General features: G+C 39.4%; 1 protein-coding gene across 1 annotated transcript in view; it reads right to left on the minus strand.

Annotated features, from left to right (window-relative positions):
• Positions 1 to 23285, minus strand: part of ABCA13 (ATP binding cassette subfamily A member 13) — a 489034-nt gene that overhangs the window by 308205 nt on the left and 157544 nt on the right. Inside the window, 3 exon segments of the mRNA XM_055124812.1 lie at positions 10470 to 10776; positions 14008 to 14184; positions 22793 to 22883. Coding sequence (XP_054980787.1) covers positions 10470 to 10776; positions 14008 to 14184; positions 22793 to 22883 — 575 coding nt within the window.

The raw sequence follows: 23285 nt of genomic DNA on the forward strand, positions 1-23285 counted from the left end.
TAAAACAAGCTTCAAGCGATCTCCCCCACGCCCGCGGTTTGGGGTCTGGAGACCCCAGGCCCCTCTCGCGCCTCAAACTCTCCCTGCAGGGGCAGCCCTCAACTTTCCCTCACACCAGGGTGTTAGGGGCGTGGCCACACGTCAGGGAACGTGGCCTCATATTTTACCCACTCATTGCATTGTGCCTTGGCCATAATTGATAGAATCTATTCCTCTGAAGAATACCCTGGTCATCTTAGTCACTATAAGTTAACAGTCAAATGACCTAGCCTATCCTAATTTTACAAAAACTGTCAGTGAACACATCAAGCTGCACATAAAGTCCTTTGAAAAAAGATCATAGCCCCACGCTTTCTCTTGAGAGTCCTCTCAAGCTAAGGAGAGTGCCTAACAGTAAAACCCAAAACAACATGAAGAAACAGCGAAAATCCCCACCGCCAGCAGATATGGAAGGGAGGGTCTCAGCAAAACCAGCAATGATTCCCCAGAAATACAGTCTCCTCTCTGATAAAGAATTCAGAGAGGAAATCGTGAAGATGGTTGAAGAACTTAAAGCAACTATGGAGCGAACATTCAATAAATAAAGGGAGAATATGGTTGCAGCACTGGAAGGATCCACCAAGATAATCCAGGAAGAAATGAGAGCAGAAATTTCAAAGCTATGAACAGAAGTGACACAATTAAAAGAATCGGTAGATGAAATAAAAAACGCAGTAGGAGCCCTTAACAGTAGAATGACTACTGCCAAAGAGAGAATCAGTGATCTTGAAGACGAGCTGCAGAAAGCATATAGGCAACAACAAATAATGGCAAAAGACCTCAAAATGGCTCTAGAGCAAATTAGAGTCCTAGGGGATGACCTCAAGAGAAACAACATAAGAATCATTGGAGTACCAGAACCACAGGGGGCCAATCCTAAGGAAAAAAACACAATTAAAGACATCATAGTTACAAAACTCCCAGAGCTAGAAAATATGGAAATCCAGATCCAAGGAGTCCGAAGGGTACCAGCTAAAAGGAACCAAATAAAAAATCCCCAAGTCATATAATAATCAGAATGATGGATGCTATGGATAGAGACACAATACTGCAAGCAGCAAGATCAAAGAAGGAGATAATATACAAAGGAGCAGCCCTTAGATTCACAGCAGACCTATCAGAAGAAACCCTCCAAGCCTGAAGACAATGGTGGGACATACTGAAAAAACTCAATGAAATGAATGCCTCACCAAGAATACGTTACCCGGCTAAACTCTCAATTAAACTTGAAGGAACCATACACTATTTCACGGAAAAACAACAATCCAGGAACTTCATAGACTCAAGACCAAATTTAAAAGAAGGACTCAAAGGGCTACTATAAGACAAGGAAAAAGACCTATAAGAACAACAAACCCTACAGAAAAATGGCACAAAATCCCATGACAATAATTTCTTTTAATGTTAACGGTCTAAATGCACCAATCAAGAGGCACAGAGAGGCAAAATGGATTCTGAAACTAAACCCAACATTCTGCTGCCTACAAGAAACACATCTGAATAGTCAGAACAATCACAGACTCAAAATCGAAGGATGGAAAACAATCCTGCAAGCAAACAGCTCCCTCAAAAAAGCGGGGATGGCCATACTAGTATCCGACAACATAGATTTCAGGGTGAAAAAGATTAGAAGGGACAGCGAAGGTCATTTCCTATTTATCAAGGGATATGTACAACAGAAAGAAATCACAGTATTAAATGTATATGCACCTAATGAACAACTAGCTAAATACTTAAAATAACTCCTAACAGAATTTAAGGAAGACATAACTAGTACCACAATAGTAGTAGGATACTTCAACACTGCTTTATCACCTCTGGATAGATCGACAAGAACAACACTCAGCAAGGAAACAATGGATTTGAAGGAAGAAATGGAAGAGACAGGGCTAAAAGACCTATACAGGGCTATACACCCCAAAAAGAAAGAATACACATTCTTTTCCAGCGCACATGGATCATTTTCCAAAATAGACCATGTTCTGGGTCACAAATTATACCTTAATAGAATTGGGAAGATAGAAATTGTATCAACTATCTTGTCAGACCATGATGCACTGAAGATGGAAGTTAATCACGCATAGACGCGGAGAACCAAATCAAACACCTGGAAGTTAAACAACTCATTGCTAAACAATGAGTGGGTCACAAAAGAAATCAAGGAAGAAATCAAAAGATACCTCGAAACAAATGAGAATGAAGACACAAGCTACCAGAACCTATGGGGCGCAGCTAGAGCTGTGTTAAGGGGAAAATTTATAGCTCTGCAAGCATTCCTCAGAAAGGAAGAAAGAGCCTGTATAGATAGCTTGACTTCGCAGCTCAAGATCTTAGAAGAGGACCAGCAAAAGGAACCCAAACCAGATTGAAGGAAAGAAATAGTAAAGCTTAGAGCAGAAATTAATGATATGGAAACCCAAAAAACAATCCGAAAGATCAACAAGAAAAAGAGCTGGTTCTTCGAGAAAATAAATAAGATTGATAAACCGCTAGCAAGACTCACAAAGAAAGAAAGTGAGAAAACCCTAATAAACTGAATCAGAAATGAAAAGGGGGACATCACAACAGAAACCCAGGAGATTCAAAAGATCATCAGAGACTACTTTGAAAGTCTGTATGCCACGAAACAAGAGAACCTAGAAGAAATTAACGAATTCCTTGCTTCCTACAATCTCCCAAGACTGAACCAAGAAGACTTGAAATACCTGAATAGGCCCAAAAATATCAAGGAAATCAAAACTGTAATCAAAAGTCTCCCCAAAAACAAAAGCCCAGGTCCAGACAGATTCACTGGCGAATTCTTCCAAACATTTAAAGAACACTTGTTGCCAGTTCTCGTCAATCTTTTCGAGGAAATTGAAAAGACAGGAACCCTTCCAAACAGTTTCTATGAGGCACATATCTCCCTTATATCAAAAGCAAACAAAGACACCACTAACAAAGAAAACTATAGACCAATATCCTTGATGAATACCGATGCAAAGATCCTCAACAAAATATTAGCAAATAGAATCCAACAACTCATCAAAAAGATCATATACCATGACCAAGTGGGATTCATCCCGGGGATGCAAGGATGGTTTAACATTCAGAAATCAATCAACATAATCCAGCATATCAACAAAAGTAAGGATAAAAACCATATGATCATATCAATAGATGCAGAGAAAGCATTTGACAAGATCCAACACCAATTCATGATAAAAACTCTCACCAAAATGGGTTTTGGAGGAACTTTCCTCAAGATAGTCAAAGCCATCTATCACAAACCTATGGCAAGCATTATCATCAATGGAGAAAAACTAAGGGCCTTTCCTCTAAGATAGGGGAGAAGACAAGGATGCCCACTCTCACCACTTCTCTTCAATATAATACTGGAAGTATTAGTAATAGCCATCAGGCAAGAAAAAGATATTAAGGGATTCAGTTCGAAAAGGAAGAAATCAACCTCTCACTATTCGCAGACGATATGATACTATACCTAGAGAAGCCAAAAAGCTCTAGTAAGAAACTCTTAGAAATAATTGTCCTATACAGTAAAGTCGCAGGCTATAAAATCAATACCCAAAAATTCATGGCCTTCCTATACGCAAACAATGAGACAGAGGAAAGGGACATGAAAAAAGCAATCCCATTCACAATCATGGCCCAGAAAATCAAATACCTTGGAATGAGCTTAACTAAAGAAGTAAAGGACCTCTACAAAGAAAACTATAGAACACTACTCCATGAAATAAAAGAGGACATGAGGAAATGGAAACATATCCCCTGCTCATGGATAGGGAGAATAAACATTGTCAAAATGGCAATACTCCCCAAAGCATTATACAGATTTAACGCGATCCCTATAAGTATACCCATTTCATTCTTCAAAGAAAGGGATCAAAGAATCCTAAAATTCATATGGAACAACAAACGCCCACGGATAGCTAAAACAATTCTTAGAAAAAGAGGATGGGAGGCATCACCCTCCCTAACCTTAAACTCTACTACAAAGGGGTAACAATTAAAACAGTATGGTACTGGAACAAAGGCAGATCAGTGGAACAGGGTGGAATATCCCTACACACAACCTCAAATGTATGATCATCTAATCTTTGATAAGGGAGCAAGAGATGTGAAGTGGAGCAAGGAAAACCTCTTTAACAAATGGTGCTGGCACAACTGGACAACCACATGCAAAACAATGGGCTTAGACCCTGACCTGACACCATGCACAAAAGTCAGATCTAAATGGATTAAAGACCTCAACATTAGACCACAAACCATAAGGTACATTGAAGACAAGGTCAGCAAAACCCTCCACAATATTGAAGATAAAGGTATTTTCAAAGATGACACGGAACTAAGCAATCTAGTAAAAACAGAGATCAACAAATGAGACTACATTAAACTAAAAAGATTCTGCACCGCAAAAGATACAGTGACCAGAACACAAAGACTATCTACAGAATGGGAAAGGATATTCACCCAATACCCATCAGATAAGGGGTTGATATTAAAGGTATATAAAGCACTGGTTGAACTCTACAAGAAGAAAACATCCAACCCCATCAGAAAATGGGGCTAAGAAATGAACAGAAACTTTCCCAAGGAAGAGATATGAGTGGCCAAAAGGCACATGAAAAAGTTCTCTACATCACTAATCATCAGAGAGATGCAGATCAAAACAACCACGAGATACCACCTCACACCACAGAGACTAGCACACATCCAAAAGAACAAAAGCAACGGCTGTTGGAGAGAATGTGGGGAGAACGGGACCCTTCTACACTGCTGGTGGGAATGCCGACTAGTTCAGCCCTTTTGGAAAACAGTATGGACGATTCTCAAAAAATTAGAGGTTGAGCTCCCCCTTGACCCAGCAATATCACTGCTGGGAATATATCCCAGAGAAGCCAAAAAGTATAGTTGAAATGACATCTGCATTTATATATTCATCGCAGCACTGTTTATAATAGCCAGAATCTGGAAAAAACCCGAGTGCCCTAGAACAGATGACTGGTTGAAGAAACTTTGGTACATCTATACAATGGAATACTATGCGCTGTTAGAAAAAATGAGGTCATGCTAAGTGAAATGAGTCAGAAAGAGAGAGACAGACATAGAAAGATTGCACTCATCTGTGGAATATAAAAGAATAGACTATAAGACTAACACTCAAGATTAATAGAAATAAGTACCAGGAGGTTGTCTCCATGGTTTGGAGGCTGGTCTCTTATTCTGGGCAACTCAGAGAAGGGAACACCAAGTAAAATGTGGTCGGAGGTCATGTGGGGGAAGGGTGATGCGTGCCAAATATAGACTAGAGACTGAACACAATGGCCACTCAACACCTTTATTGCAAACCACAACACCTAATCAGAGAGAGAGATCAAAAGGGAATACCCTGCCATAGTGGCAGTGTGGGGTGGGGGGAGACGGGACTGGGGAGGATAGGAGAGACGCTGGGTTTACTGGTGGTAGAGAATGGGCACTGGTGAAGGGATGGGTTCTCGAACTTTGTATGGGGGAAACATGAGCACCCTGGGTCATTACGGAATTTGTCCATGACCATGCTCTTAACTTATTCCGTAATGACCCAGGGAGTAGTGACTGAACAAAGAGACCCTGCTAGGACTAGGAAGGACTAATCTGGCCTGAGGGCTATGGCTATGGTTTGGGATCTATAGCAAGATGTCCCCAGGAGAGCTACCCTATAAGCTTAATGTTTCTCTTACTGTGTCCATACAAAATGACTAGAAAGGTTATTAAGAAGTAAATTTAAGGTGACTGTTTAAATGGTTATGGACTAAGGAAAGGAGAAATATGTCCTTAGATAAAATGTTGCCCTTGAGAGAATCTTCTAGCAAAGCAGATCTTTGTCTTAGAAGAGCTTCTCTGGAAGGAAGGGAAGGGCTTTACAGATGTTGATTGTGCTGTCTGATCTGACCTATGTATAATTGGTACTCCCCAACCCTTGGAGATGGTTGTCTACAACTAAACTGTGGGAGTGGGCTGGGGGTGATGGAATGTGGGCAGAAGGGAAACTGGAAGGAGGCAGAGAAAGAATAAATGGCAATTGATCAACAACCAGCCTGGCCCCGTTTTCTCCTCTCATTCATCACCATTGGCCATCCGGAGTGGGAAAAATGGCCTAACCACTGAATGCACAGCCCACGATTCTTTATTTTGTGAACAAGCATGACTCTTTTTCTGAAAAGGGATAATTCTTTATTTAACTGGCAGTATCTTTCTACAAATACCATTTTGTCTGTGGCTTATCTCTATTAATTCTCTACAGTGAGTTCAAAGGTAAGAAAGCAATGAATATGTTGCAGTAAAATGACATAGAAAGAACCACAGAGAGAAAACTGCTATTTTTTTCTTCCACTTTCAAGGTACAGCTGTGACTGGACATCATGTAGAGCATTTCCTTGCTTTTCATATGGTTTCCCAGATCCCACTAGGAGAAATCCCTGAGTCAAGAGCCAGAAATAATCCCTGAGCATTGCTAGGTGTGGCCCAAATAACAAAATCAAAAAGATACAAATAGAGATGTACAATTTTGACCGATGTGTAGAATAATAGTGTCAACATCTCTACTCCACTGTCATCTTATCTGTCTACTGCCTTTCTCTCTCTGTCCTTCCTCACTTACTCTATTCACTAGGATCCCGTGGTTCCATTTCCAACCAGAATCTAGATCCTGGTAGAGAAGCTGCTGAGGGAAGGACTGCTTCTCTCACTCTCCCTCTCATTTCTCTTCCTCCAGAAATTCAGACCAATAGATTGAAGTCAACATCATTGCTTGTTAATTGTTAATTAACAAGCAATTTAGTTTCACTGCTTTTCCCAACAAAATTAGCTGTAATTCCTAACAATCAGTGACTTGAACAAAAGTATTAGAAAAGGAATGATGAAGAAGAAATTTCCCCAAAATTTCACAACAGATTTACAAGATGTTCAGAATTGGCTTCTCCAAGCTATTTAGACTAGGCTTTTCCAGACCGAAGAAATAATGCAACAGTTAGGGTGGCTGTTCTCTATGTAGTCAACCAAGGTTTAATCCCTACCATCTCATATGGTCCCCCAAGCACTGCCAGGAGTAATTACTGAGTACCTGAAGTCACCCCTGAGCATTGCTGGATAATGCTCCAAAGCAAAACAAATGAAAACAGAAAAACAGAATATGTTCTTCTAAAACATAACATGTGGATTATTTTGAGCTACGGTTAAAGTCCTGTGGCTTTGGATAAATTTTACTACTCCCTTAATTTTCATAAAAGTGAAAATGTGGGTTATTACTCATATGCAGTTGTTTCTAAAATTAGAAATAGTGATTTAAGTGAAGAATATTTTGGATAAGAAAGGGAAAATATGTAATTATGGAGCATCTGATCTTTGTCACGTGTCCCTCTCTTCTTCTTATAAGTGTTTCTCTGTTTTCTCCTGTGAAACCCTGAAGATCCCATCCCATTATTTAGCATAGGTTATACAAATGCATTTACTTTGTATCATCAACTTTAGAACATCTATGTACAGCTTCCTTATGCATGAAATTAAATTTGCTATTTTATTAAATTGATTGCTTAAGCAGTTAAGAAGACCCTATTCCTGAGGATTGGGAAAATGACCCTTAGTTTTAAGGGTCATTTGAAGCTCACATTTAGACTGTGTCTCCAGCTCAATTTGCACTAGAAGTGTACTCCAGAGAAATTTTAGATTAATTTTACACATCTCCCTTATCTTCTAACCCATTCAGGGAGAAAGGATAATGCAAGTAGCGAATTTGGAAATCAATCTGTGCTTTATTCACAAGTGGTTCCTAATTTCAGATCTGAGATACTAAGGGGATCCCAGAGGCTTGGAAACAGAGTTATATGAGTCTTGCTGCTCAGAACTCATTATACTGAAGTTGTGACTTTAGGTCAGACTATAGCTCAAGTCACACAACAATTATTTTTAACAAGAGTTGCCATTATTGTACTTGAAGTTAATTAGAATTAGCTCACCATTGCTGCTTCCAAAGTACTTGTGTCACCATTCCTATTACTAACAAGATACATTACATATGTTAAATTAAGTAGGGAGTTTCTTAAGCTCAAGAATTGCACATCTCTCTTTTCACAATTCCTTCCAGTATCAGGAGAAAATGTATATCAGGTTGGCTATGGAAAACATGCTTATACACAAGGTCATGAGCTTAAAACTATAGCTAAATTTGGAGGGGAAAAACTTTGTTATCACTCAATAATGGATGGAAAGGATTGCTCTGGATTGGAGATGTGTGCCGAAAGTGGGCAAATAAACAAACATGATGGCCTTTTAATATATATATATATATATATATATATATATATATATATAGCAAATGATAATGCCCAAAAGGAGAGAGAGAGAGAGAGAGAGAGAGAGAGAGAGAGAGAAAGAGAAACAGAGAGAAAGTGCCTGCCATAGGCAGGCTAAGGGTGCGGGGATGGCAGGAGGGATACAGGGGATATTGGTGATGGGAAATGTACACTGATGGAGAGATGAATGATGGAGTATTGTGTGACTGAAAATCATGAAAGCTTTATAACTAAATCTCATGATGACATAGTGATTCAATAAAATTATAATAATAATAATAATAATTTTTTTTAAGTTCACTGCAAGCAGGGAGATAAAACTCTTTGTTAAAACTGCCATTAGGGGGGAAAAGCAGGGAAATTGAATAAAATATTACCAAAAAATTTAATGGTATATGGGCCCATAACTGCTTCGTGGAATATGAGAAATTGAATGAATATAAAGTCTAGTCAGTATATTTTTTTCTACTTCCCACCATAATTTGTGTCATCTGCCAATTACACACGCTTCCATCTCTTTCAGCAGGATAGACTAGAATTTCAGCAGGGGCCTATTACTTCCAACAGTTTCGAATTCTAAAGTTTATTGAGAATGTGAAAGTCCACTATTATTTTCAAATAGCTTCACCACATATAAGAAAGAGGTATTTAATAAATGTATTAGAAGTAAACACTAAGGAACAAAATCACAAAAATGTGTACAGTAAAATATCCTTTCACACTATTGTGGGTCAAAATGAATATTCTTTTGAAAGCAGCAATTCAAAATTTTAAGCATGATAGCTTCTTTATCCAGTTATCTCATTTTGAACACTTTGGTTATTTCCGTGTTTTAGCTATTGTGAGTAATGTTGCAATTAACATATGAGTTCACATATCTTTTCTGCACTGTGTTTTGGGGCCCAAGGGTTACATATATATATAATGGAATATTATTTAGACATAAGAAAAGATCAAGTCATACAATTTGCTGATACATGAATAGATGTGGAGTATCATAGTGAAGCGAGCCAGAGGGAGAGGTACAGAAACAGAATGATTTCACTCACATCCAGGATGTAAAGAAACATAGTAGGGGAATAATGCCTAAAAGAAATAAAACTAAGATCAGAAGAACTTGTCTATAGTAAGAAGCTTGCCACTGGTCAGGGGCAAAGGGGAGATTGTTCAGGGAAGGAACCACTTTGACAGTGACAGAGGGCAATGGTTACTGGATGAGGACTGGGCACTAAAAGGAAGTAGCTATATGTATGATATCGTACTAGTAACAGTATTGGTAACCACATTTCCTAAAGGGAATATAAAAAGGGAAAAATGTGCTGCAATAGAAGAAGACTGGAGGGCAGGAGGGAAACTGGGGACATTGGTGGGGGAAGTGGACTCTGGTGAAGACATTGATATTACAATATTGTACACCTAAAATCATAAATAACTTTTAAATTCACAATTATTCAATTTAGAAGATTGAAAACACACATAATTTTTAAGTAAGAATCTCTGTCAACCCTTTCCATTCTTCTCCCAAGACAAATGTGCAGCTGCAATACTACCCAGGAGATGTCATTTGGCATATTCCACATGTTCACTTCTAATGAAACTATCTCATCTCTTGTGCAGTGAACTAAAATCTGCAAAGGAAATTTCCTTTAGGTAATTTTCAAAGAAATTTTCTGTTTGTATATAAATAAATTCTAAATATTGTTTATTTTATTTTCTATAAATCTTTATATTAATTTGCTTTGCCTATCTTGTTCAGTCTCCCTTTCCAACCCTCTGCAATTCAAACCTGGCCAGCACTATGTACAATAGAAATTAAAAGCTAATTGTGCAGTTTATTTCAGACTTTCCATCAAATGCTTAACATTGCAGTAAGTGTTCTTCTCAACATAATTAGTTATTGACTAACTCACTAATTCTCACAAATCTTGTGGTCCTTGATTTGAGTTTAAAGATTTTGTACCTGATACAACGCTTTCTATGATTTCAGTTCTTAAATCTGTGACCTACCTAAAACGAGGTTTTCCTTAGTTTCTCAAGTGTAAAGCCCTTCCCACTGAGAGGGAATGTTAAGAAAGGTGACTCTGATCCGGGGCTACTTACAAGTCGCTGGTGTGACAAGGGTATGGAATGGCCTGAGTCTGAGTGCCTGGCTCGGTGGCTTCCTGCCCAGTCTGCACCCAGATGATAGCTCTTTCAATCATGTCTTGCAGTGGAACAAAGACGTAGTTATATTTGAATCCATTTGTTGGTAGGCTCTGAGGATGGAACTTCCAGTAGGGGTTTTTCACCAAGTCTGTTCTCATGCTGTATAACACGCTGGTCCGAATTGTGTACGTAATGTGGGCTGGCAGCTGGAGAGATTCTGATGTGAAGTTCTTGCCAACAAAGGAATTGTTAAATATGATACCTAATGTCAGAAAAGTGGAAGAATGGGGTCATCACGGTTATGAAAACTTCACCTGCTATCTGTGAACGGAGCACCTGGTGTCTGATCTGCCCATGTTTTTGCCTGTGTTCTAGGGAGGCAAAGCTGCTTTTCAGGGGCTGGAGCAATAGCACAGCAGATAGGACGTTCACCTTGCGCATGGCCGACCCAGGTTCGATTCCCAGCATCCCATATGGTCCCCTGAGCACTGCCAGGGGTAATTCCTGAGTGCTGAGCCAGGAGTAATGTCTATGCATCACCAGGTGTGACCCAGAAAGAAAAAAAAATCTGCTTTTCAATGCTAAACAGTAATTAGTGGCAACTTAGAAACAAGTCCTCCTAATCCCCAGCACAATTATTTGTAAAAGAATTTTAATAAAAGACTTCAGGGATAGCACAGAGGGTAGGGCATTTGTCTTGCATGCGGCCAACCTGGGTTCAATTCCAAACATCCCATATGGTCCCCCGAGCACCACCAGGAGTAATTCCTGAGTGTATGAGCCAGGAGTAACCCCTGTGTATTGCCAGGTGTGACCCAAAAAGCACTGTCACCACCCAAGGATGGAAGATACAATGGCCAGGGGGATTAATCCATAGCTGGAAGACTGCTTCATAAGCAGAGGGGAGAAGGCAGATGGAATAGAGAAGGGATCACTAAGAAAATGATGGCTGGAGGAACCAGTGGGATGGGAGATGCACGCCGAAAGTAGATAATGAACCAAACATGATGACTTCTCAGTGTCTGTGTTGCAAGCTATAATGCCCAAAATTAGAGAGAGAGTATGGGGAATATTGTCTGCTTTAGAGGCAGGGGGAGGGTGGGAAAAGGTGGGGGGGTATATCCGGGATATTGGTGGTAGGGAATGTGCACTGGTGGAGGGATGGGTGTTTGATCATTGTGAGATTGTAACTCAAACATGAAAACTTGTAACTATCCCATGGTGATTCAATAAAATTTTTAAGTTTTTTTTTAAAAAAATCACTGTCACTGTCACTGTCATTTCGTTGCTCATCGATTTGCTCGATCGGGCACCAGTAACGTCTCCAAGTGAAACTTGTTACTGTTTTTGGCATATTGAATACACCACAGGTAGCTTGCCAGGCTCTGTCGTGAGGGCAAAATACTCTCAGTAGCTTTCTGGGCTCTCTGAGAGAGGTAGAGGAATCGAACCAGGGTTGGCTGCATACAAGGCGAACGCCCTACCCGCTGCGCTATTGCTCTAGCCCAAAAAAAGAAGAAAAAAACCAATTTTAATAAAAATCATAAAGTCTTTTGGCTGGAGAGATTGTACAATGGGAAAGTTCCCACAAGCCTGACCCAGGTTCAATCCCTGGACCCCTATATGGCGTCCACCAGGAATGGTGCCTGAGAGCAGAACAAGAAGTAAGCCGTGGGCACAGCTGGGTGTGTGCCCAAATCTTAAAAAATTCCACGTCTTAAAAACTAGTAAAATAAAATAATAGTCTTGCCATTAATACCAAAAAAAAAGTGATTTGTCTCATTGTTTTTCTGGTTTTCCAAAAAAATTACATAAGACTGCTAAAATAATCAGGCTTTACTTCTCTGGAATCATTGAAACATTTCTAAGTGTTCTCCTCTTTAATGCTACTTATCATTAAAAAAACCATCAGACTTGTGACATAAATACACAATGAAATACTATACAGCTCTAAGAAACAATAAGATAATGTGATTTGCAGCAGCCACATGATTGAATTAGAGGACCTACTTAGTGGAATTAGAACAAAAGGGGAAGATACAGAATGACCACTATTACATGGGGGACTTAAAGATAAGCAACAAGGTAGCAACAAAGGGCTGAGGGCAACACAAAGGGAGAACTGAGCCACAGAACTAATTGATAGGAGGGACCATTGAAAGGGAGAGGTGTTTGAGTCCTCAATGGGTACACTGAAAATGGCTGTGGTGCTGTAATTATTTGCATGACAAACCATTATTAATCATAATGCAAGCTACATAATCCCAATGAACATAAATAAAATAAAATGCTATATACACAGAAAAAACAAGACCATAGCAATTAAAGCACCATGTTTGTATCGTTGATGAAACCAACATAAACAAGAAAAAGATTAAAATATAAATAAAAAAATATGCAATTAATGTTCTGTCATATTAAATATACATATCTGATTATAAAAGGTCTATTATGGGTTGCATTATGCTATTCAAAAATGTAAATGGAGTTATAACTGTAACCCATATTTATGAATAAAACCCAGGACTTATGAATATTTGACAAAAAGATACTTAGAGGCAATCAATGAAGATGTGAGGTAATCAAATGAAAAATGTTCACTCAGGTGAACTCTTGTATGGCTGCTGTCCTTAGAAGGGATAGTTTGGAGACAGACATGCACAAAGCAGACAATGAGAATAGACACAGACAACATAGAAAGAATGGGCACCTACGGGACAGATGAACCAAACAGAACAAATTCTGTGGATCCCTGGAATTCTGACTTTAACCACTGTGAGTAAATACATTGATGTTTTTAAGAAATACAAGTTTATGGTCCTCTGTCACAATAGTACCATCAAACTAGTCAAATAAAATAATTCAGTGACTATTTAAAACAAATATAAGAAAAAAATTAAGAAAAATGTAAGAACCAAATACATCTTGAATAAGTGGGCTATTAATAAATGGAGTTGAATTAGCTATTGTCTTTTCTTCTTAGCCCCTAGAATGCCAGGATAGTATAGTTTTAAAATATGGGATGCGGGGACCAGATAGCTAGTACAGCAGGTAAGACACTTTCTGTACATGCTACCGGACAGGGTTTGATCTCTGGCAACTATATGATCCCCTAAGCTTTTCAAGATGCTCCCTTAGTGTAGAGTCAGGAATGAGTCTTGAACAAATCTGAGTATGGCCCAGAAAACAAGAACAAGGGGGTATAAATTGAATTAATTTGGGTATAACTTTAATCCAAAAATGTAAATTAAATTATGTGAGATTTAACCATGATAGAACTTTGGCATCAGGTTAATGAAAATATCTGTAGTCATTTTGGAATGAGAGCCTCCTTTTTACCAATTCAATTCAATGCATTCTGTTTGATTTGAGTTTGTCTGAAAAATAATTTTTTAAATTTCTGAGCCATATTAATATGTGGTTAGCTAAAAATGTGGCAAAATGGCAATCGATTGAAGTTAATGTCTTTGAACATATTTTATTGCATACTTACTGGCCAAGAAATTATTTCTCTGCATGAGTTCATGAGCTTTAGACTCCAGGATGGTGATAGAATCCATGGGTTGGAAACGATTTAATGCCACACAGGAAGAGAGATTAACCAAGATATGGCCTAAGAAACTGATGTGTCCAACAGCTGTGTGATTAAACATCCTATGTAGCATCTCTCCTATGAGAGAGTAAAAAACAGACAACTCAAGTTTTCCCTTAACAGAGTACATATTACCAACACTGTAAATAAATGTAAAATTGCATTTTAATTTTTTATAAATATATTATTCAGAAGGGCTGGAGAGATAGCACAGTCGGTAGGGTGTTTGCTTTGTATGCTGCTGACCCAGGTTCCGATTCCTCCATCCCTCTCGGAGAGCCCAGCAAGCTACCGAAGTATCCCACCCACACGGCAAATCCTGGCAAGCTACCCGTGGCATATTCAATATGCCAAAAACAGTAACAAAAAGTCTCACAATGGAGATGTTACCGGTGCCCGCTCGAGCAAATCGATGAGCAATGGGATGACAGTGACAGTGGTTATTCAGAAGTCCAATAGTTAATATGAAAATTTTGCTGCTACTTTGCTGTATGTCAACTCCTCCTTCTATATATATTTTATATAATTCTAATACATGTAATAATGAGGGATTTGCAATCCACAAAAACATTAGAGAATACAAGATAAGAAGAATAAAGAGAGAGGAAAGACCTTAAGCAATAAAGCATATTCGGTCAGAGTCCAGCAAAATAAAATGTTAATGTTCTAAACTAGAGTAAAGAAGCATTTTGTGAGAACCATTAAGTTTGTAATGTCATTTTTGCAAAAACAATCATCAAGAAGTTTTGACATGGATAAAAGCAAGCCCTCTTATAATCTCTATCCTAGATTTGTGATTTTGAAACTGGAAGCATGAGGCTGCAGAGCCAGGACATGTAATAAGGTGCTAGTTTCACGTGGTCGATACAAGTTCCATCCCCACCCACACCTATGGTCCTTCAAGGATCCCTGGGAGTCATCCTTAAGTATAAAACCAAGAGTAAAAACCATGCATGGCCTAAATCCAGCACTACCCCCCTCAAAAAAAAAAAAGCAAATGGAAATATGCTTTAAGTTGACATTTTAGCAAGATTGTGTGATAGTTACCATCTTCCAAGCTTCTCAATGCCTCCCAAAGATGACAAGAAAAAAGAAAGACTTCAGAGAATTGGTCAAGAAAGATAAAGTTCCAGTGAGCAATAATGGCAGCAAAGCAAGAAAATAAGTCATCCAAAAGTAATGTTTAGGTCAAGCTCAATAACCTAAAATTCTGAAAATTCACATACAACAAACACTGTAAGAAAATTCCCAACTATGTGCTTATAAAATCTAATGTTATGACAAAGAGACTGAAGATACCTTGTGGATACCTTGAGAAGGTACTTAATAAAGGCCGTATTAAACTAGTTTCAAAGTACTGAGATTAAGTAATCTATACCAGAAAATCCAGGAAGACTTAGGAGAAGGTGCAGCAGCTGTCAGTGCAGATGTGGGAACAGGTCCTAGCTGCACACTTTGAAAAAAATCTTTATTAAGTCATAAATGAATAAAATGTAAATACTGTAAGGTTAAAATTGGCAACATAATAAAACCAGAATGATTGCACAGCAGGCAAGGTGCTCGCTTTGCATGCAGCTGACCAGGATTCAACTCCCAACACTCCATATGGCTCCTCAGGCAATGCCAGGAGTACCCATTCTCAGCACGTTCCCAGGAGTGAGTCCTGAGCACTGCCAGGTAGATTTCACAAAAAACAAAAGCAAAGTAATTAACTAACCAACTAAAGTTGGAAAACTCAGGCCACAGAATTTGAACTTCATTTGTTTCTAAGAGTTTTAGTGATAGACACTCAACATTTAATCCTGATTTTGAGGAAAGAACGAACTGCAACTGAGAAAAACAGAAAGAATAATCAAAAACAGAGCCTGGGGCTGGAGAGGTAGTACAGTGTGTAAGGCTCTTGCCTTGCATGAGATGACATGGGCTTAATCCCCAGCATCCCGTCAGTTCCCATGAACAGTGCAGAGACAGGAGAGTATGAGTATTGTGACGTGTGCAGTCCCTTCAGAAAAAGAAAAATTCAGAACACGGTCAAGGCAGTAGTTTCAGAGGTCTCAGAATTCATCTGTGGAAGATCATCTGGTTTCCTCTACCCAGAGTCCCTTGGCAGGTGCACATCCTCATACAGAGTCACTAATTTACCTGTGTACAGTGAGTCTCAACTTCTTCCTTGGAGAGGAAAGAAACATTCCATTCCTCTAGACACAGGTGTCTAGCAAATACGTAAGGTTCCAAACAAGCACAAGAAGCTGGCGGGGCCCTTTAGTTTCTTAAGTAGCTTCTCAACCTTCACTGCATATTCTACCTCAAAAGAGAGTTTTCTATTTGCCAGTATTACCTTGTTATTTGCAGATTACAGGCTAGCACAATGTACAAATTTCAAAAAATGCATTTCAATCAAGTTCATGACATTGACTGAGTGTGCGATTGTGTTTATTATCTCCTGAATAAGAAGACAATAAACAAAAGACTGCCCTATAAGAAGACCTGTAAGAAGACCTGCCTATAAGAGAGTGCTATTGGGACATTCACTTATTTTTTTATTTGGGTTCGGGACCACATCTAGCTCTGCTTAGGGCTCATACCTGGTGGGCCACAGAACTGTACCTGGTAGCATGGATTGAACCCAAGCTGTCCATATGTGAGGCATGTACCCCCACTGTAGTATTGCTCCATTCCATGGAACATTCACTTCAGAAGCAAGAGAGATTGATAACTCATAAAGTTTAAAATTATGATCAGTACTTAACTCATCCTGTGAAGAGTCCAGGATCCATAGTCATATCTAGTTGCATTAATAAGAGTGAAATTTTATGATATCAATATTTAATGTATGTAACAAGTGTGTGAGCATTAGCAATTTCATGCATTTTGACTAACAAAATAGAAAGATGACATGATCTAGAATCAAAAACTTTGGGTTCCTCATTCTGTCAATTATTACTGGACTTGGAAACAGCCTATATTAATCACTATCTTATTATCTGTTATTTGTATTCTAAAAATTATGAAAATATTATTGTCTCCCAGGGAGATATCAAATGGAAAACTAAAAAACATATATGAATCTACTTAATAAACTATTAAGCAGAATGCTAATTAACTTTTATTATTGGAATGTATGCACACATAGTCTTCTGGATACAGTACTTTGATCCACAATTTGATATTATAAAGATTTTTTAAGTGAGAACAGTTGAACTGGGTCACAGAAGGTAAAACAAACTCATATTTTAATTCATTAAAAAGAAATTCTCCTGGGACTGGAGCAATTGCACAGTGGGTAGGGTGTTTGCCTTGCACGCGGCCATGCATATCGTCCTCTGAGCACCACCAAGGGTAATTCCTGAGTGTAGAGCTAGGATTAACCCAGTGCATCGCCAGTGTGACCCAAAAACAAAACCCAAAAAAAAAAAAAAGAAATTCTCCAAACTTGGGCTCATAAGTGAAGGGGCAGAGTAAAAAGAGGGCTGATATTTAAAGTGTAGATTCTTTGCACTCAGTGGTTTCCAATATTTCAGGCAGATTATCAACATTAGCTATTTGGATGATACTCTCCAAGATGCATTAGAGGGCCTGCAGGGGTTTTGGGTCTCCTGCCTCCATGACTCTCAATCACTACTGTGTGTAGTGAAGGAAGAAAGGAAGGAAGAAAGGAAGGAAGGATGTGTAGGATGACATTACTTTGTCCTTTCCCCCCTTGCCACAAGGAGCTTAGGTTTATCCCGGTCACACCCATCAAGATGCTCCTGAGCCATTCCCATTCCTTTGTTTATCTGTAACTACTCTATGCTCTCTTCCCCAAACAGTTAATCAGCTTTTCTCCCTTATCAGACTCTGTTAATTTGTAAGGTCAGATCTTTCTAGGACACTGAATTTATATTGTAAGTTAATGTTGCCTTTATCCTCTCCTTATATCTTTTGAATAGTTTACCTTAAACCAATGTCCTTTTCGTATAGACACAAGAAGACAATATTATGCTTTTGTAACTTGGGATTCAATTAGCTTCGAATATTATTCATTCCCAGGCATCTGCTTTCTCGACTTAAGCCTCAGTTGCCCTCATTTCCTAGCACCCCAAAAGCAGGGTCCTGATGAAGGACGGGACAGACCCAGGGCAAGCAGTGAGTTATGTGATACCCTGGCATTGAAATGGACCTGGCCAAAGTGCCTAAGTCTTAATTATAAGTTAAGAGCTTGGTCGTGGACAAATGCTCTCATGATCCAAAAGTAACGACGAGACTAGGACCCTGCTAGGAATAGGAAAAACTAATCTGGCCTGAGCACTGTAGTCTGAGATGGAGATGGCCCCAGAAGAGCAATTCTACAAGCTTAATGCATCTCTCATTGTGTCCATACAAAACAATTAATATTATGAATGCTTATATGTTTGCTGGAGAGGCCCTCGGGTGGATGGTCCTGCTGAAGGAGAATCTGTCCTAGAAGCAGCATCCCCTGAGGGAAAGAACTTTACCCCTATTGATTGTGACCACACCTATGTGTAAACCTCAAACCCCTCATACTGGGGGGGTTTAACTAGGCTGTAAGAGTAGAAGGGGGAGAGATCGAGAGCAAAGAGAGATCGAGAGCTGGGAGAGAAGCAGAGAGACAGTAGAATGGAATAAACGGCAACTGATCAATCAACTGGCCTGGCCCTCGTTTTCTCCTCCATCTGCCCCATGAGTGGCCCGGGACCTAACTCCACAAAACCCCAGGGGCGGACGACGGGGAGAACCGATGGGGAGAGCCGACAGGGCTCTCCCCCCGTCGCCCCCCTGCAGATAGTTTTTTACAAGGAAGGATGGAAGGAAGGAAGGAAGGAAGGAAGGAAGGAAGGAAGGAAGGAAGGAAGGAAGGAAGGAAGGAAGGAAGGAAGGAAGGAAGGAAGGAAGGAAGGAAGGAAGGAAGGAAGGAAGGAAGGAAGGAAAGAAGGAAGGAAGATGGTTAATTTAATTTTTCTAAACGTAACTATAAATTACAACTTGAAATAGGAATACCAAATAGTGTTTCCACCGTGAGAAGCTTCAAGCACAAGTTGAAATGACCAATTCCAAATGTTTTGGGTCATTTCTTTGTTTTCTATGAAGAACAGAGAGCTACATTATCCAAGATGGAGCAAACAGAGCATTTCTAATACTAGCCATTATCACTTGCAACATGCTCTTTTAAAGTTGCTTTGTAAGTTTGGGTAATTTAAGTGCATAATTCTATATGTTCAATAGAAAAAGAAGTGACTTAGACTCTATACAGTGTGATTTTAATTATCTTTCAAGAACTGCATCAAAGTCGCTTTTTAAAAAATAAAGTCTTTGCCCCAGTCCCAAGAAATCAAGTGTGAACAGTGGCTCCCGGGCACTGTTTGTCTCTCAAGCTTGCCATTTTATCCCCCAGGTTAAGAAGCCAGAGAAGGAGAGGAGGGAGGAGGAGTCTGCTAGCTATCCAGGCCTGGCTCTGCCCAGCCCAAGTCCCAGAAAACAGTCTGTGGCATCATCAGGGCACTGTTTGTGTCTCAAGTACACCATTTTGCCCCCCAGGTTAGGAGACCCCATAAAATGGAAGGGAGTGGGGCACCTGCTAAGCACTCTGGCTGGGACCAACCTGGCCCACATTTATTCACCTCTTGATATTGCAGGGCCAGCAAAGACATCCTGACTCTAGTCACCTAGCCATAGGGAAACACACAAGAAACACCTGCAGCTACAGGGTCCCAAATGGTAAGCAACACAGAACCCCACCCATAGGGAGTGAAGTCGGTAGTCCTGAAGACAAAACCAGAATACAACCTTGCCCATAAGGACTTTAAAGAGGAAACTTTGAGGATGTTTAAGCAGCTCATAGAAACAAGGAAATGGGTCGCCAAAATGACACAAGAGGATACAAAAGCAGAAACAAGAAAACCACCAACAGTAATTACAGAACTGAAAACCTGGTGGGCTAAAGGAAAAGCTCGCTGGAAGTCCTCATCTGCAAAGCAGCAGCCTAGGACAGTCAGTGAGCTTCAAGGAAAGTGCAGAAACTCTCCAGACAGCAGAAGATGTGAGGGAAAGAGTCTCAAAATAAATGGATAACTGGCAAAAGAACTTGGGTATGAATTTAAGAGGAACGGCACGAGAGGCCAGAGGGCCAGGCAGGTAAGCTTGATGAAGCTGAGAAACTCCCATAGCTGGAGAGTGCACACTCCAACCCAGGAGACTTGAAGGGTACCATGTAACAGAGTCCAAATAAAAATACTCGGGGGACTCTGGAGCAAACTCAGGAACACCGTTGTTGCTCCCAGATCAGGAGTGAACCTCACCTGCAAAGAGGGGAATGCAGCCGTCCAGCCCGGCTTGGCTCTGCCTAGCCAGCTAAGGTCACTAAGAACCCAAGAAAGGCCAGGCAGGCATGGTGAGGTGCCAGGGGCATGGCCACACAATTCTTTACCTCTCCATAGTTTGAAAGATGAATCAAATGACATTTCCACCGACGTGAAAGTGAGAACAGAACCTATAAAATCCCTAGCAACACACATGGTCTCCTGACCATCTCTAGGAGTGACCTCTGAGCACAGAGCCTGGAGTAAGCTAGGTGTGGCTCCAAAATATTTTTTTTAATTATAACAAAAAAATCACTGTATCACTGTCATCCCATTGCTTATCGATTTGTTCGAGTGGGCACCAGTTACATCCCCATTGTGAGACTTGTTGTTACTATTTTTGGCATATCAAATCACCACAGGTAGCTTGCCAGGCTCTGCCATGTGGGCGAGATACTCTTGGTAGCTTGCCGGGTTGTCCAAGAGGGACAAAGAAATCAAACCCAGATCGTCCTCGTGCACGGCAAACACCCTACCTGCTGTGCTATCACTCCAGCCCACAAAAAAAATAAGATTACTAAATTAAAACTTAAATTTAGTGGCTAGAGAGATAGTACATGGAACAGTGCTTGCCTTGTATACAGCCTACCTGGATTTAATCCCCAGCACCTCTCTGGCAATCCACACAACCTACCAGGAATGATTCCTGAGGGCTAAGACAGAAGTAGGTCCTGAGCATTCATTGTGTGGCTCAAAAACGAAGACAGAATTCTAAAAGAAACAACCTAAGTATATACTGACAGATTGATTGCTAAAGAATTTATGATATATATGCACCATAGACTACAATTCAATTCTATAAGATAGATAATTCTATAAGCAACAAGATGGATGCAATCATCTCGAGATAATTAGGTGTAGTGAAATAGGTAAGAAAAAGAGAAAAAGGGGCTGGAGCAATAGCACAGCTGGTAGGGTGTTTGCCTTGCACGCGACTGATCCGGGTTCAATTCCCAGCATCCCATATGGTCCCCTGAGCATTGCTAGGAGTAATTCTTGAGTGCAAAGCCAGGAGTAACCCCTGTGCATTTCTGGTTGTGACCCAAAAAGCAAACAAAACAAAAAAAAAAAAAGAAAAAGAGAAAAAATTCAAACAACTTGTGATTTAACCATATTTAGAATATGAAAAAAAGCATACAAAACAATTCTTACATTCTGAGAATGTGGTTACCAAAGGTGCGAGGCCAAGAGATTGAGAATAATAGATAAGAGGTACAATTAAAAGGTGGAAAATGAAAATAGACCTTTGATGATGGCTTGGGAGAGTTCATATATTTAGTATATTGTTCTTTAAAATTATGTAGTATTTATTCATTTAGGTTTGGCGGCAACACCCATTGGTTAGGGCTTACTCCTTTTTCTGCACTCAGAGATCACTCATGACCTGACTAGGAGGATCATATTGAATGCTAGGGAGAGAATACATGCGAGACCAGTGCCTACTCCCTGCACTATTGCTCTGACCCCTTGTGTAGCATTTTAAACCAACAAAAATTGTTTTGAGTGAAGTTCAATAGATTAAAATTATTTAAGTTAATATCATTTGCATTTAAGTAGCCTTTAATACTAGACTTTCAAAGTTCATAAATTCACTATTGTTGATATTTATAAAATGTAAGTATTGTGCCTATAAAATGCTTTGTCTTTCATTTGCTCATGTGTACTAAGTCATATGTAGCACTCTACCAAGTTTCTAGAGACCCCAGAAAGCACTTCAACCTCCACAGGATCTTTCTTTATTTCTGTGCTCAGTAAATTAGGCTCCTGAGAGCATCCTAGCCATTTCCAAACAAAAAATGATTTTCTTCATAGCCATTCTTTAAAACATGCTAACTGCTCTGCAGCATGTGATCACATCTTAAATTTGCAAAAAAAAAAATATCCCATGGGTTCAAAAGATGGTGCTAAAATATCCAAGTCAATTCACAAACTTAGAAATTGTATCATACAATAATGTTTACTGAGAGTGTTTTTATTATGAACTCCTATTTTGAAATCATTTTCCTACCTGACGATCCTATTTTGAAATCATTTTAACACTTGTAACCAACAATATAAACTCAATAACAGAAATTTCTCTTTAACATGATATCTAATTACAACTTCTATATTTGAATCTTGTATTTTTAACTAAGTTCCTTACGATGCTGAGCCAGCAAACCAGAAAACTGCAAGTATTTTAGTTTGGATTGTTTTTAGCAGAATGCCTCTATCTTATAATAAAAAATAAAAAGAGTATCTGTGTAATAATGTCACCCAGAAACATTATAATCAAGAGATGATTTTATGGCAGTCACATAGGTCCTCCCACTTACCTCCCTGCCACTTACCATATGTTTGAAGCTTTTCAGTCAATTTGTCTACATCAATATTCAACTGACTTTCTATAAAGTTTCTTATAAATTTGTTTCTTAAAACTCCCTGAAAGAAAATAATAAGGATAACGAAAATAACTACATAATTTCCCCTAATAAGTAATGTATAGTCATAGTTTCATAATATAGAGAAAGACAAAGTAATTCATATAAAGTGAATCTAATGAAATACTAAAATCTTATATTAAATTATAGCACTGTAGCACAGTAGCACTGTCATCCCATTGTTCATTGATTTGCTCGAGTGGGCACCAAGACTGGAGCACAGCGGGTAGGGCATTTGCCTTGCACGAAGCCAATCCATGTACGATTCCGATTCCTCTGTTCCTCTCAGAGATCCCAGCAAGCTACCGAGAGTATCCCACCCGCACAGCAGAACCTGGCAAGCTACCCGTGGCATATTCCATATGCCAAAACCAGTAACAACAAGTCTCACAATGGAGACATT

Source organism: Sorex araneus, chromosome 2, assembly GCF_027595985.1.
Source record: "Sorex araneus isolate mSorAra2 chromosome 2, mSorAra2.pri, whole genome shotgun sequence".
In the NCBI taxonomy this organism is placed as follows: domain Eukaryota; kingdom Metazoa; phylum Chordata; class Mammalia; order Eulipotyphla; family Soricidae; genus Sorex; species Sorex araneus.